Source organism: Necator americanus, chromosome III (genome assembly GCF_031761385.1).
Source record: "Necator americanus strain Aroian chromosome III, whole genome shotgun sequence".
Taxonomy (NCBI): Eukaryota; Metazoa; Nematoda; class Chromadorea; order Rhabditida; family Ancylostomatidae; genus Necator; species Necator americanus.
Window position 1 is genome coordinate 28,665,801 of NC_087373.1, and position 14,880 is coordinate 28,680,680.

The 14,880-nt window shown below is 40.3% G+C and overlaps 1 protein-coding gene across 2 annotated transcripts; it reads right to left on the bottom strand.

Moving 5' to 3' along the window:
- Positions 1–1,671: 1,671 nt before the first annotated feature.
- On the bottom strand, positions 1,672–14,880 carry RB195_011262 (uncharacterized protein; the record flags this gene model as incomplete). Of its 2 annotated transcripts, XM_064192602.1 has the most annotated exons (23): positions 1,672–1,794; positions 2,220–2,367; positions 2,431–2,630; positions 3,119–3,220; positions 3,276–3,452; positions 3,529–3,610; positions 3,694–3,860; positions 3,963–4,220; positions 5,764–5,943; positions 7,175–7,275; positions 7,329–7,410; positions 7,473–7,600; positions 7,813–7,896; positions 7,960–8,074; positions 8,215–8,341; positions 8,399–8,532; positions 8,601–8,709; positions 8,811–8,932; positions 9,323–9,511; positions 13,286–13,391; positions 13,426–13,439; positions 14,129–14,213; positions 14,747–14,880. In XM_064192602.1, 23 exons carry the CDS (start codon positions 14,878–14,880, stop codon positions 1,672–1,674), a joined length of 2,967 nt encoding a protein of 988 aa, XP_064050185.1. The 2 variants fall into 2 exon arrangements, with proteins under 2 accessions (XP_064050185.1, XP_013298375.2); XM_013442921.2 differs by lacking the exons at positions 14,129–14,213; positions 14,747–14,880 and having other exon boundaries at positions 13,286–13,438.

Consider the following 14,880-nt stretch of genomic DNA (forward strand, 5'->3'; position numbering starts at 1 on the left):
TAAAACAACAACAAATTTAATATGTTTTATTCATAAAAATCAGATGAGCAAAAGATTCACTCGACATGGGAAATTGTAGCTCGTACTAAGAAAGAAGGTTACTCTCATGTCTAGATAAATAAACAGTTATGATGTACACCTAAAAGGGTGATGTTGGGATAGTATGACAATTCGGAGCATTTGCCAACAATCCTTCCACGTCCCTCCCAAGACAATACGCTTACAAACTACCAAAACAAACCGCGCTACGGTTACAACGTCTACGATCACAGACCATGTAGGCAAAAGTGAAGGACATTTACAAGCCGGTCCTCAAAGATTGACACAAGCACATACATATGTGTAAACCGGACACACATACACCACTCGCGATTCCTAGCAGTAAGAACTCGTCAGTGAAGTTTGCAAAGAAATGAAAAAGGATAGGGGGAAGGCATGGAGATTGAAACATTTGTCGGGTGCGATGATAAAGCAAGAAATACAGAGAGATCAATGGAAGAGCTGGCTAGACTGATTCTCCGAAATGTTCAAAACAACAGGTTTCACACCATGTTAATCAAGAAAAACTATTGCGCTGGAGCAATGGCAGAGGGTGACCGTTAGCACCTCATTAACCTCAAAACGCTGACATATTTGTAATGCCCACCATCGTAATGTCGAGTAAACGTCTAAGTCCATATCGAACTGAGATGCGAACGATAACCTCAATTTACTACTTAACTCCTTTAGCGCTTATGACCTACATCTACGCCATGGAGTGCACTTTTTCTACAGGAGCGCGCCACTCAAGGGGTTAAACAAACCCAGATAGTCTACCAGTCTTTGCACCATTGTACTGGAAAGACGCTTAAGTGGCATCTATGAGGATGAAGTAATTGGTTTTTCTTGTAGCCAGCAACATGCCAGCCCCTGTGCCAGTCAACCAATTAAACTAGAACAGTAGAAACAGTCCTTGCCAACTCTCCATTCCTTTCCATACTTCTTACGTATTTCTTCTTGAACTATGTCGTTACGCGAGCGAAAATTCACGGCCAACGCGTTTCATCGTTTTGAAAATGCCCCAATGATAAGCGAAAACTACTATAACTACGGAACGGTTTCCTAGAAACCCGCAGTTTCTACCCGAAGCATTAAAGTTTGAACGAAAGAATATGGAGGAGTGGTGGGTTATACGGCACAGTGCCGCTTCACAAGTTAGTTGATGAGATAGCGCGGTCATACCGCCTGGATGCGCGAGTGTCGTTGGAGACCTCGGTTGCACATATGCTACTACATCAAAAAAGAATGCCAGAAACTCAACTAAAACCGTAACATGAATGAAGCAATCTAGACGGTCAGAGATATGAAGTATAAGGGAAAAGGAATACGAACAAAGCAAAGTACAATCCCGACTACAACACATAGTCTTGTTAGAGGATTTTTCTCTGTATTTACAAGTCTACAATAGATGGTTTTCATCAAAGCAATCACTAGCGCTTCTGCTCCACATCATCAATCACGTCAGGAAGACATTTAGCAAATGCTGAAGTATCAACAGAGAGCTAATGTGTGGACGGAGCAACCAGTACATTAGGTGAGGCTTATAAACAAGTATGGAGGACCTCCAGATGCATGACATAGCAAACCGACACAGTCAAAGATCCAGGACGATAAGGTGGTACCTCAACGCGTTCATCCTTTTACGGCTTGGCTAGGCGATCCCATGTAGGAGAACGAAGAAGCCAGCTTCGCGTCACCGACAGAAGATGATCGGCGAGGTGGCGATGAGCTCAAGCTCAGAATTGATGCATCTTCCTTCAAAGAAAGGCAGTAATCCAAATAAGATTTGCAGCTACAATTAATATCAGATTTATAGTTAATCAGTCTTTGGTCCTTGAGAGAAGCTCGAAACAAATACAGTTACGCATTTCAATAAAAACTATGACGTGAAGATGTCAGATAAGATCTCAAAACCCCGCTAACAAGCTAATTTCTCACCGACCATTATTTGACGTTACTTGTCGGTTCAAATCGAATCTTAGCGCGCGATGGAGGGTATTATCGAATTTATGGAATGAAAAATGATGCGTTGTTTGCGAAAAAACGTGTAAAATAGTCCGCAAAACAAGTAAATGAGTAAAGGAAACGCACAACTGAACTCATGAAAGAGCTTCCACGTCTAGTTAACGAAAGAAACATTGCAAATCAAAGGTCTGACAGTTCCCAAAGAGTAGACCAACCTGCAATTCAATGTCTTCGTCAGCTTCTGCTGGGATCATTTTTTGGTAACAGCGATCGCAAATGCGACGCTGCACTCCTTTTCCGTCATCCTCTGTGGTGTGATAACGCTGACGGGAGCATTGTTGACAAACAGACAGCATGCACAATCTTAAATATTTCGATGAACAACTGCTACATATGGGATGGTAACTCCATCAGGAAGTATCTCACCTGCATCGGTGTTCAGCGTCTTCAGGTCTTAGCACACCAATCATGGGGTACGGCTTATCACATATTTGACAGTGAGTGTTTCTAAGCAACGGTATACCACTTGACTCTCTTGGAACTTCACACGAATCTACCACTGAAACGTCGGACAAAGCGCGACACAAGCTGCTGTCCCCGTCGGAATCGCCGTCACCGAACGATACCTGTAATTCTACATAAGATTTTCAACAGATTAGGGCAAATTGTTTAACAGTAGGCGCTTTGAACGCTGCAGATTTGCTAGGCTCACTCTTAACTGGATCTTTTTCAGCAAGCTTCAAGTTCACCTCTTAAGCAGAACTTTATCTATTTACCAATGATCGTTGCTCTCACTTCTGTTTATCTCAGCGGAAAACAAACAACCGTTTTCTTCAACAGTAAACAAGAGAAAGATGGCAGCACACGTAATCACCACTCAATGTACAAACATCACAACAGCAAGTTGGCTACGGTAAATGACACTGAACACCCTGTATATTACGATACACATCAGAAGAGAAAGTTCTGAAAACATTGCGAAAGCGTTGAATCATTATCGTATTTTTCCAAAAACAAAACTATTTGATTCAATCTCTTTCGCATGAACAAAATTTGAAAAAGACAAAAAATTCTGCTAGAGTTAGTTAACAGCACGAAAAAGAGTATCACCTACCATTCTCCCCGCTACATCACGATATGCGGTTCCGTGGCTTGTACGCTCAGAAAAACTCCTATTTCGCTTCATCTGATTTAGCTGATGCCGTTCCAGTTCCAGCTAGAACAGTGAATATGAAGAAATAATCTAAACAATCCAAAATGCTCACATCTACCTGATGAGCTTTGTTGATCACACGCTGTCGTTCTTCAATGGGATCGAAGAATTTAATGAGACCATCTTTGTCCTGGCTTTCTTGAATAGTCTTCCATGGATGCAGTGTTGACTTGAAGAGTGCGTGTGAAGTGTCACGTCGCGTACTGGAGGAATGTGGGGGAGCGGTAACGTCGCCCTAAAAGCTTGTATGTACTTTCATTTGAGCAAAATAGCATCACTCTTTATTGTTGTCATTCACTGAAGGAACTCACCAAAGTGACCATCGACGTGTCCATAAGGTTATGTTCAGGAGATGAAACATTGATAGTCCCGTTCGATCCGGCATGATTTATCCTTGAAATATACGTCTAAGAAAACCAGCAAACCATTAATACACCTACCAACTAAAGAGGAGCCTAAAAACCTAAAACACTTACATCCCATTGATGTTAGCTGCGTCAACATTCGTTATAGAGTTAATACTTTCGCTGCTCTTGCTCTTTTGCAACGGAGTCGGAGGATTGATCCCCGTAGCAGCATTGGTGACTGTTTCCTTCAAAGGTGCTGTAATGGGTCCAGGACGTGTAGGATACGAGGGCACTGCCTGAAGTTGCACCGGGGTAACTTGTGGAAACCAAATGTACCAACATAAAAGGATTGATAGAAGCAAATAAACACAAGGAGTATCTGGTTCAAAGTTACTCACAATATCCTCATCAAAAGCGCGATCCCGGTAAACTTCAATCCACTCGCGCAGAGTGCTCATCTCCGTGTCGAACGCAATCCTTCCCACAATTGCCTTGTCGTAAAGTGAACTAACGACTTGTTCATTATGTTTTCCGAGGAATCTCCAGATCGAGACCGGCTCCTCTTTCATTTCTTCTTTCATCATTTTAGACTCTCGACGAGAATTGAAGAGAAACGTTCCAAACAAGCCCGAGTAGGCATGCTGTGCAAGTTTGATCTGAAATCAATCGGAAGATACTTGGCCGTTAAACGATGGGTTCCATTGGAATGAACACACACGGCTGAAATGTACTTCATAATAAATTCCAAAAGGAATGACGCCATCAATCACACCAGAGAAGATTTTCTCGATACATTGTTTCGTACGTGAATTGAAGAGACCTCTCAATACACAGCCGGTTTCCCACATCAAATGAAAATTAGGGGAAGAAAAAGACTGTAATTCTAGTTATACCGAAAGAAAGGCGTTGAAAGAAACAGTTTCATAAAAATATTTGTAAAAGACACATAAAAAACCGAAATTAACAGCGCTTTAATATAACACAGGAATGCAATGTTTTCGTGAAGGTAAGACTTTCTTAAATCAGCGATTTCCCAGTAAAAACCGAAACAAACAAAAACGCCTGTAGATTTCTCCAAAGCTCACTTCTCTGAGATACTCTTAAAATAACTAAATCAGCACAAGAAACCAATTACATACAACAAAACGTTCTAGTGCAGCTACTAATTTGAATGAATTTTTGCGAAATCCGAGTTGTTTATAGAACGATACGTATTTCCGCGCATTCCAAATTTTCCAATTCCAGTGGCATGACTACCAAGAAAATCTTCTAACTTTGGAATCTCAGAATTTCTAGGGAACCCGAGGGAAAAAAATCGCTTTAAAAGAAGTGTTGCAACACAAATCGTTTCCGAAATTTCTGCAGTGTCATCTCAGTAGTGACGTATGTGGGCTTGTTCGCAGTTCACCAAGAAAGTCCCAAAAATCAGGATTTCTCAACGAAACAAATAAAAAGCACTGAGGTAGCCAAAAATGGAGTCTTAGTATGAGTTAATGGAATTAGTACCTTCGTCAGTTTTGGACACACTACGAAAGAGCTACTGGTTATTTGACAGAAAAAAAGAAAGCCTCAACACTAATTCCTTATCCCTCACATATTCGCTGCAGAAAAATCTTAAAGACGTGTTGATCGAGGACCAGTTGAAGGTGGAAAGATGCCCTTAGAGACGGCGATGCATATAAAAGTTTATACATTTAGCAAGTTCGCGGTTCGTCATTATTGTTTGTTTCCCAATCCAAGACGAATTCGCTTTGGAAGAAGCACGTGACTCCAGATCGATCCATTGCCAACACTCTTGTTCTTGCAGGCGACTTCGACCATGTGCGCGAACGAACTTCGGTCAGCAGGCAAAAGATCAAAGAAGGCTCACACACAAGCTTTAAAAACCATTTTTGCGCACTTCAGCGTGTTCCTAAGCGAAGCACGGATTCCAATTTTGCTCTACAAAAGTATAAAAACTTCCTTATTGTGAACTACTGCGACTGATTTTCAATGTCGTAACACCATCGAGAACCGTAACGCATGGACATAAAACTTAAGGAGTTCCACGGTGTAACCAAGCAGTGTAAACAAACAAAAGTTTTAAAGCCGGCAAATGCATGGGTCGCGGGTCTGTTTCGAGTAATTAGTTGTGAAGACGCAAAGAACCTACAAGCAACTATCTATCACTTTCACTCACGTATCAGTGCCACAACGTACCAGATACTGCTTGTTAAACTCGAAGGCTGTTGGAAGCTGATGCTGCATTTGATGCACAGCATCTAAGAACTGCAGAAAAATCGGGGACTGTTCATTGGTGTTTGTGCCAGCAATTCCATTACGATCTGCAAACTTGTGGCCAAACGCGACCCATTCGAGGCGGATCAGTTCCTCGAATCCCTGCAAGCAGAAGATAATCACATGCGCCAACCAGCTAAACGAAGCTATGTGGATATAAAGAGATCTGTCGTACTCTACTCTTCACGACTAACTTGGAAAGACATAAAAGCAAGGCCACAATAAAACATCCACTTATCCTTTCTTTCATTCAGCGTGAGAACGTGAAGCTAAGAGAAAAACGAAAGAAACCGCGATAAAACTTTCCGTTAACAACGAACATATAACGATGGGAAAATGGAACTACAAGAACAGGTGTCAATTGTTCTCTACCACAATATGTGTCAAAATAAGTCGCCGACATGCTGCACACCAGCAGGGACGGATACAAAATCTGAGTGAACCTACTAATTATGAATAAGGTTGAGGAATAAGTCGTGAGCGTATCCTTGGATGTGAAAAATACACTATGAAATAAAAAATGATGACAAAAATAATGTGATACGGTAGGGAGATTCTCACTCTTCGAAGTAGCTTGATTCTAACTCTTTGATTTTACTGATTCCTATTATTTTAGATTTCTAAGGTAGTTTTTAATTAGAAAAAACCGGACATTTTTGACACCATTTGTTTTTGCATTAAATCGAGACAAAAGGGCCGCCTAAGCTGAGATAGGTTTTGTGTAAGGAAAAGCAGTACTTGAGATTATCCTCCTTTGTTTGCCTTCAAGTTTCAGAATTGAGAGTTTTGAACTCGAAAATTGAGCACAGATCGGGTCGACTAACTGCAGTGGGATGAAAGAAAATCCATTTTTTTCCTTTCTTCCGCAAAAAAAAAAGAAAAATACCGCAAAATTACGAAGAATATTTCTCAACTATTTTCTGTCATCATTCAGCAGCTTTTTGATAATTCCTATTGATTTTCTAAAACGTTTTTTTTTTGCATTTAAAAGAATTCTCCAAGTCATTTTTCTTTTCTAAATTTTTAATGACTCAACCGATGTGCTCTATGTAGGGTAAGAAACTCACAAGCAGCTTGAGCTTGAATGACCGAAAAAAAAAACCAGAGTCAACAACATTAGGTGATCGATACACTATCATCTTCTTGTAGAGCGAAATTCTCTATCAACTGATCTCTAATGCCTTAAAAAATACTTCTTATTTCTATGCGCATTCTTCACATTGAAAAGAAAAAAACGTTCACTACTTAGCCCTCAATCCAATATGGTGACACCTGATTGACAATATTAAATTATTATAAGTGACAATATTCTTCTTTGAAATATAAGACATACTTGAACTGTCCTGTAATATTCGTCACCCATAAGCTTGGCGAGTGAGACAATTTGGGTAGTGCGATCCCAGCCGTCGGAGCAGTGAACAAGAACTGACTGTCCTAAACATAAATGTATGTGTTATTCTAAAAAAAAATTGCAAAACGAAACCTACCATCAAAAAGAGTATCCACACATTTTCGAGCAGAGTTCATGAGGTCCTTCACGTAATTTAACCAACACGTGCCTTCCAGTGCCTGTACATAAAAATATTCATAATGCGAAACATTTTTAAATGCAATGATTGGAGCAGAACTACCGTAAGGTATGATTCGCCTGTTTTGTTCTGATTAGAACATAGCAAGGCACGAAGTTGATGGAACGAGTATCGAACGTTGTGAATATTTGGCAAAGCGAGCCAGTCAACGCGAGTTCGTTGATAATACTCTAAAAGACTGTGGTCACACTTTTACAAGTACATTACTAAGTTCGTATGTTAAAGAAATCTTCTACATTTTCGAATTCAAATTTCCAAACTCTATAATTCACCGTTAGAAATCATCAACAAGCGAAATTAAATAAGCGACAGCAGTACGATGAAACATGTAGAAAGAATTTATGTTTTTAGAAGGTTTCACACAAAAAATTCGTATTCAAACCTGGATGCTCAAATCCTCCGCCCTTTGCTCGATTTGCCCACGCAGCAGCATACGATCGAGCATCCATTATAAGCATATCTTTGCCTTAAATTCAACAAACAAAACAGTGGGATTTTTGGAAACATTAGCATCTTCATAGGATCACACCTGGCGAATATGTGTCAAGATACTTATGAACTAGTTCGAAAAACTTCTCATCGGCATTATTCCTCCATCCAAAAAGGCTGAGTCGTGGTTGGCTACTACGCAAAAGCACAGCTCTCTAAAAAAAAGCCACTTTCACAACAAGTCTCAAGCAGATAGATTGCAGATAGATAAACAAAAATAGCATGGAAATCCGAGGAAAAATATTAAAACCATAATTATAAAAGGATAAAGACTTCTCATAAAAAAAATCCCCACCGTTTCTTTACATTTCCATACCACTGCAGGCCAACGTTGTAAGAAACGAAAGTCCTTCCCATCAACAAGATCTTTATGACTAATTTCCTTCGGTATAACCAAATACTCAGGGTACGTAGGAGATAACCTGAACATTCAAACTATAATAAGTTGCACATGTCCAAAAACTGCAAAACACACTCACGTGAATCCTTTATTATCATCGCTGATCCTAAAATGATCGCGATCATAGTCGAGACGCTCAAATTCTTTACGAACAAGAGCTTCGTCGTCCATGAGTGGGGTGGAAGATAACCACGAACATGAGGTCGTGTTCACCTGAAAAAAAAAACAAGGAACTCACGCCTGAGATTAACCAAAATTTTAAGTCCCGAGAACTCGAATACCTCTTTGGCAAAGTGCCATGCGAAAAGCTCTTGACAGGTGACCCGATTCGCTGCTTTATAAAGCATTTTATGCCAAGCAATAGCACTTTCAGTGGATTTTGCTCGCAGACTGCAATAAACAGAATAAATAAACAAAATTATGGAGAATAAAAATCACGAAAACAAATTCAGGAAGTATACAACAACGAAAAGTACATAAATATCACTAACCACGCTACGCGTCCTTCCTTGCAACTAATGATGATCTGCACGGGATCACGGAAATCAATTGTTTCTATGGCCACTAAGAGAATCACACGCAATGCACGGTTATTAGGAGCGATTAGACACAGCTGAACGTAATTAATTAGAAAAGTGTCAAAATCAAAATTGTGACCTAGATAGAAGATACTCGATCTACTCTAGAAAAATACTTTTAATGAATTTTAATGAATTGGGTTGCTGCATTGCAAAGTCTTTTCTTCTCTAACATTATTATAGACTGTCTTTAAAGCGAGATAAAATAGTCGCAAAGTTGTTGTGATGCGTTTACCACAACCATTTACTATAATAAGGTCAAAGTGACATGAAGTCTCCCCTCGATCCTAAGCGCTACGTTCCGCCGCGCTGCTTCGAGTTCTGCCGCTTACGCAGCTGAACCGAGCTTCACGCCCGACTATAACTTAGTTTCTTTTCCGGAAAGTTAGGAGCTAGATATCCTAAGTTAGTTTAAATAAACTTACTCTGTAATCGGTAAGAATGGCTCTAAGCTCTCCATCGAGCTCCTCATCTGCTTTCACAGTTTCGCCAGGTATCAAGTCAATTGGATGAGGTTCTGATACAGGCGGCGACTTAGTGGCAGTGGTACATTCGCCAGAATCGACAATAGATTCAGGCGAGAAGTGCTCGTCGACTTCAAGTTCGTGTGGAGCCTGTAAGAGAAACATCTAATTTTTCCACATCTCTGGTACTGACCAAACTGGAGTATTCGTTCCGTTTTAAAAGTTTCTAATGTCGATTGGAAACGATGCTGTTATCACTGCAATGGTATGTGAACAATGCAACGCTACCGAATCGGATCGATCATCGATAGCGAGCCACTCGCAAACAATTTCGCTTTGTTTTCTACTTACAAATACGCCACATCAACTGCTGTGAAGAACGATGAAGAACCACTATAGCTGAGCACTTCGAAATTTACCACAAGAATAAGATTCTATATTACTAGGAGACAGTTGGGATGAATCCATTTGATGGTGCAGGACGAATAGAAAGGAGTCGAAAAATGTGCACATAAAATACTTACAACGGAAAAAAAAGCAAGGGAAGCTCAAAGTGTTACTGGAAATGTTCTGAAGTTTGAAAAAATTCTAATATGGAACCTTCATAGCAGTTTTGTAGAGAAGTTTTGACAACAACCGCAGCGAAAAAAGTGATTTGCGGTCAAAATGAAGTTTACCTAACCACTTAACGGCAATTAATGGATTACCTACTAGAGATGAAAACAGAAGGAAAAAAAGGCCACCGCTTCCACATTTGCACGACACTCCAGAGGAAGAAAGTAAAGTAAAAAAAAACCAATATATCCAAAATTTGAAAAAAAGATTCGTTAACTGATATTTTAGGTGTTATACTTAACGCTGAGCATGGTACGCCCTGTAATAAGCAGAACACTATAGTTCGGTGATTTCCGCTACGGTACATGAATACCACACATTGAATCACGGATGACGCGAACCAGTCCTACTATGGATGTCTTCATCTTTTGTTAATTCTACAACAACAAAAGTAGTACAAACGATTTGTTAGCTAAGAGAGACAAAATCTCAAACCAAGAGCGAGCGATCTCAAGTACATCGAAATCTCATCTCCGGTTGGACCTTTGAAAACTTTGAATTCTTTGCTACAGATTATGATCGCAAACATAAGGTCGTCCATCTAATCTGCACTGGCAAAAGCACACGCAGGCATCACCATTTGCTTGATTTATGTAATAAATTAAGGCAGAAGGTTGATTCTGCGCCTTGTAAACGGAGTGCATACGTTACTTCGTACTTACTTTCGCGGTCACTCGGACAAAGATGAATATCGTAGAAAGTAGTATAGTTGTAAACAGTAGCAGACATGCACGCAATGGGTTGCGCCTACACGGAGTCGTAGATTGTGAGGAAGAAGGTAATTCCTTCTTCCTCACAATCTACGACCCACCGTCCATTTCTTCCTGTATCAGTGGAAAAGGACGACTCCGGAATGCTGTTGCTTAAGACGGCTTCTGTTGCAATGTGCAACGTTTGCGCCCCGTTTGCAATTCGTCGAAAACCCATTCGGACGAATCGCAGGGGAAGGGGGAGGCGTTGCAATAGAAGACGTCGTAGGAAACAACGTTCCGGGGTCGTTCGTTTACACTGATACAGGAAGAGATGAAGGGAATCACCCTCTTCCCCACAATTTATGACCCGTATAGGCATAACCCACCTGAAACCCGTACCACCCCAAATTCGTAGGGTGATGCCTTTAACGACTGAGTAGCTGAAAAATAAAATAAAATAAAACTAAAAGCCATCACCGCACGAATCTGGGGTAGTGCGGATTTCAGGTGGGTTATGCCTACACGGAGTCGTAGATTGCGAAGAGAAGGGTGATTCCATCTATTTCTTGCTAATTGGCGTAAAAAACGGCACGAAGGATAAGATATCCAAGAAGTATGCATTTCTAGAGGCGATGATCCTCTTTTCGTACCTTATGCAACTGAAGAGAAACTACCCCTTTAGGGTACTCGACGATGCTGATTACGGATATACATACAATCAACTTTATCATCCTTTTTGCATTTACGATACAAATCTGTAACTTGGAGTTAATAGAATGAGACAAAAATCTGACCGCGAGGGTATTTGAGAGTGCAGATTGTAGATATGGTTGTATCGTGCACAATGCCTTCAGGCAACTAACGATACTGTTGACAGTGACCAACTTTTGGCATTCGGTCGATGGAATTGATACTTTTACAGCTGAGTCTTTTCTTTTATCATAATTAGATCAAAACTTTTACATATGCCTAGAAAATTCCGAACTTTGTAAAATAAATTGCGGGCTTTTCAGGCATTGCTTTCTCACATTACTATTCGTGCTTTAAAAAATGTGTTACCAGCGTAAGAGACCGGCTAAGCCTGCAGCAGAAAGAATGTGAGTCAATGAAGTTTCATGGAGATGCGTTTCTTGTCCCTGAGGTAAGAGTTGTTATTGAAGTTATACATGTAGATTTGGATCTTCCCTTCGAAAGAAATTCGAGATGCTATCGGTGAGAGTTCTCCGACTAAGCAAGCGAACATCTTACGGGGTTGTGATCAAGATCAGCTGTTCTCCAGTTATCGATCAAGTAGTAGTGGTTCAAGTAAACACGTGACACTATGCCGATAAACACAACACATGAGCTGATCCACCGACAAATGAGACTGGGGTATTTACGGATTTACAATATTCGCAATACCTGTCCAACAGAACACGTTTCCATTTGGGGAGTAATGTGTTTTCGTGAAAACAGAAATCTCTAGAAGGGAAGCGTTGTCATAGATTAGGAAATAGCGTCAACCTTGACGGAGAAGTATCGAAACTGCTTGCCGCAAATTTCTTCGAGTCATAAAACTGAAAAATCCAGCTCCATAGTTGTCGTGTTGACAATAAAGCTGCTTTACAACTGTTTTTAGGATCTCAACATATAAAGATTCGTTACGGTTCGTGTCATCATTTACTATCAATGAAATATCGGTTACTATCCTCTCAACATCTGAAAAATAGTAGTCTATCAGCAAATGGTTCACCGAAAGCAAACAGAAGAGGAGGCTGATAACACTGGTTGCTGAAGTCACACCTTTCGTTCGTGTTAGCAAAGGTAATAACATGGAACGTTCGACGCCTTTCATATAGTCGACGCTTTGTAGATGACATATGAAATGAGAATAAAATGTAAGTAGATCCCCGATAAATGCGACTATTCTATATGGTTAATCATTGATTTGAAAAGACAGGATCTGTTTTGCTTGGCGCATTCTCTGCTATTAAAGCAACCCTGAAGCGTTATCTATTACCTACCGTAAAACGACAACGATTTAGATGATTCCAAACAACGTATGAAGATCTAGGACATCTCAACAAAATCTATGGAGAACACTTCTATGAAGAATACATTCTTTTCTCATCAATAAATTTGTAACACCATCAGGACTGGAATATTGGCTCTAAGATTATTAAGAAAACAACAAATTATCTTTACACGATGTTCGAACATCAATATGACCAAATGTAATAAACACGCCCGCGATGAGTACTACGACCTACAGTAGGCTGTCGACGAAATATAGATCCAGATTCGGAATGTCGGTATGAGAAATTAATCATAGAAATGTGCCACTACAAAAAACAAAGTGCATAAAAACACGATGATTGGGATGGAACCAAAATAGACATCTAATTTGAGGCGAAGAAGACGTAAGAAACGGGGAGTTGAGGAGAAAGACATCAAATAAAATAGACACCAAAACAACTCTACGTGGATAGAGGTGTGAGAAGAAAGCGGATCTAGCGAAGTCATCAATGTAATAAGTTTGAAAGGAGCGAACTTTTTTTATTGGAATGTACACTAGTTGAGAACTGAACCGACGACACGAGAAATAAATCTTGAATGAAGCAATGTTAGATGTTCTCACCTCAGAATCTCGACGCATAATACTGTGTAGATCTTCAGCTGGTGGAACATGTGGTATGTTCACATATGATGTTGGGGATCCAACGAAAGATCCGTCAAAATCACCACTGTCTTGGCATGGAATATCTATAGCACTCGTACCCTCGTGAACCATCCTAAGCAGGGAATACATATAAAATAAAAGTTAAAGAATTTCATCTTTTGAACGCTGAAATATCAGTAAGATGCTGACACATAAAATGAACCACTAAAGTCTACTACTTGCCAACAAAGCAGAACAGAAAAAAAAACGATAAGCTACCAATGTCGAAAACAAAACCCTCACTCCTATACGTTCGAATAAAGAAAGAGTAGACATGTGAAAGAAGGGAGAGCAAATTTCTAACGCTGCCAAAGGACAGACGTAGAAGTGTAGCTGCACTTGATACTAAGAAAGTTCCGAGTAATAAGTACAGTTACACTTCTTTTCTTCAAAATGACATTGGTGATTGCTTAAATAATTTTGAAAAAAATTAAAAAACATACTAAGGTCATTTTAGAGAAAGGAAGGGTAACTAAATGTATTATTCAGAACTTTCTGAGTAACAAGTACAGTTACACTTTTCTTCGAAATGACAATGGTGATTGTTTGAAAATTCTCTGCTGTTTGTGTCGATTTTGTTTCTGTTAATTTTCCTGAGTATAACTAATTATGAGAAGGTATAAACACAGGAAAAAGCGAGAGTTAATGCTCGAAGCATCAAAACCGAGCGAAAAAAATAATAGAATTCAGCAACACCACAAAAGAAGATTTTCGAAGCATTAGTTATGAGGTGCCATCCAAGAAATTCCGAAAAAAAAATACCTTTTGAATTCCCGTCGTTAATTGCAGGACACTGTAGATGTGTCGACACACACTTCCTCCTATAGTTCGGGTTTCTCCTTCCGAGCTGTGGTAAAAAAAATCACACCAGTGTTTAAGCGAAAAGATCCGTGTAAATACGGCGAAATACCGCCGATTGTTTGAAATCGCTACTGATTCGAATGCGGTCCACTGAAGAGACAAATAATGCAGAAAAAGCATTGTCGAATACAATAGAAACACACGAGAAAAAAAAAGAGAAACACAAGCAAAGTAGAATTAGACACAAAATGTTGTCGTGGGATTCATCGAGCTCCTTTAGATGATACGGCACAGCAACACTAACGCAAATAAATCCGAAAAAGTTGCCGAGACACACATTCAGTGAGATAAACAGGTTTAGCGCGAGTGGGACTCACTGGAAGAAGTGAAGAACGAACGAATGACTGGTGAGTGAGTCGTGTGTAGGGCTAAGATGAAAGAAGAAACGCAGATTAAGTTAATGAGGGAATAGTCTAGAAATCCAGTGATGATGATCAATGTGCATGACGTTAACCCGGCGGGCACTGGAAACATAGGGAGGATCGGGGAGGAAAACAGGAAAATACGAGAAATTCCCACGGATCAGCTGTCGCGGGCGGTCGCGATGCGCCCGGCGGCCACGCCCTCCGCTGATCAATAGCGCGTGTTGTGGCGCTGCGTCCCTGCCGCCGACCACGTCGGCGCTCTTCGCCACGTCCCACTTCCTCGTTCAT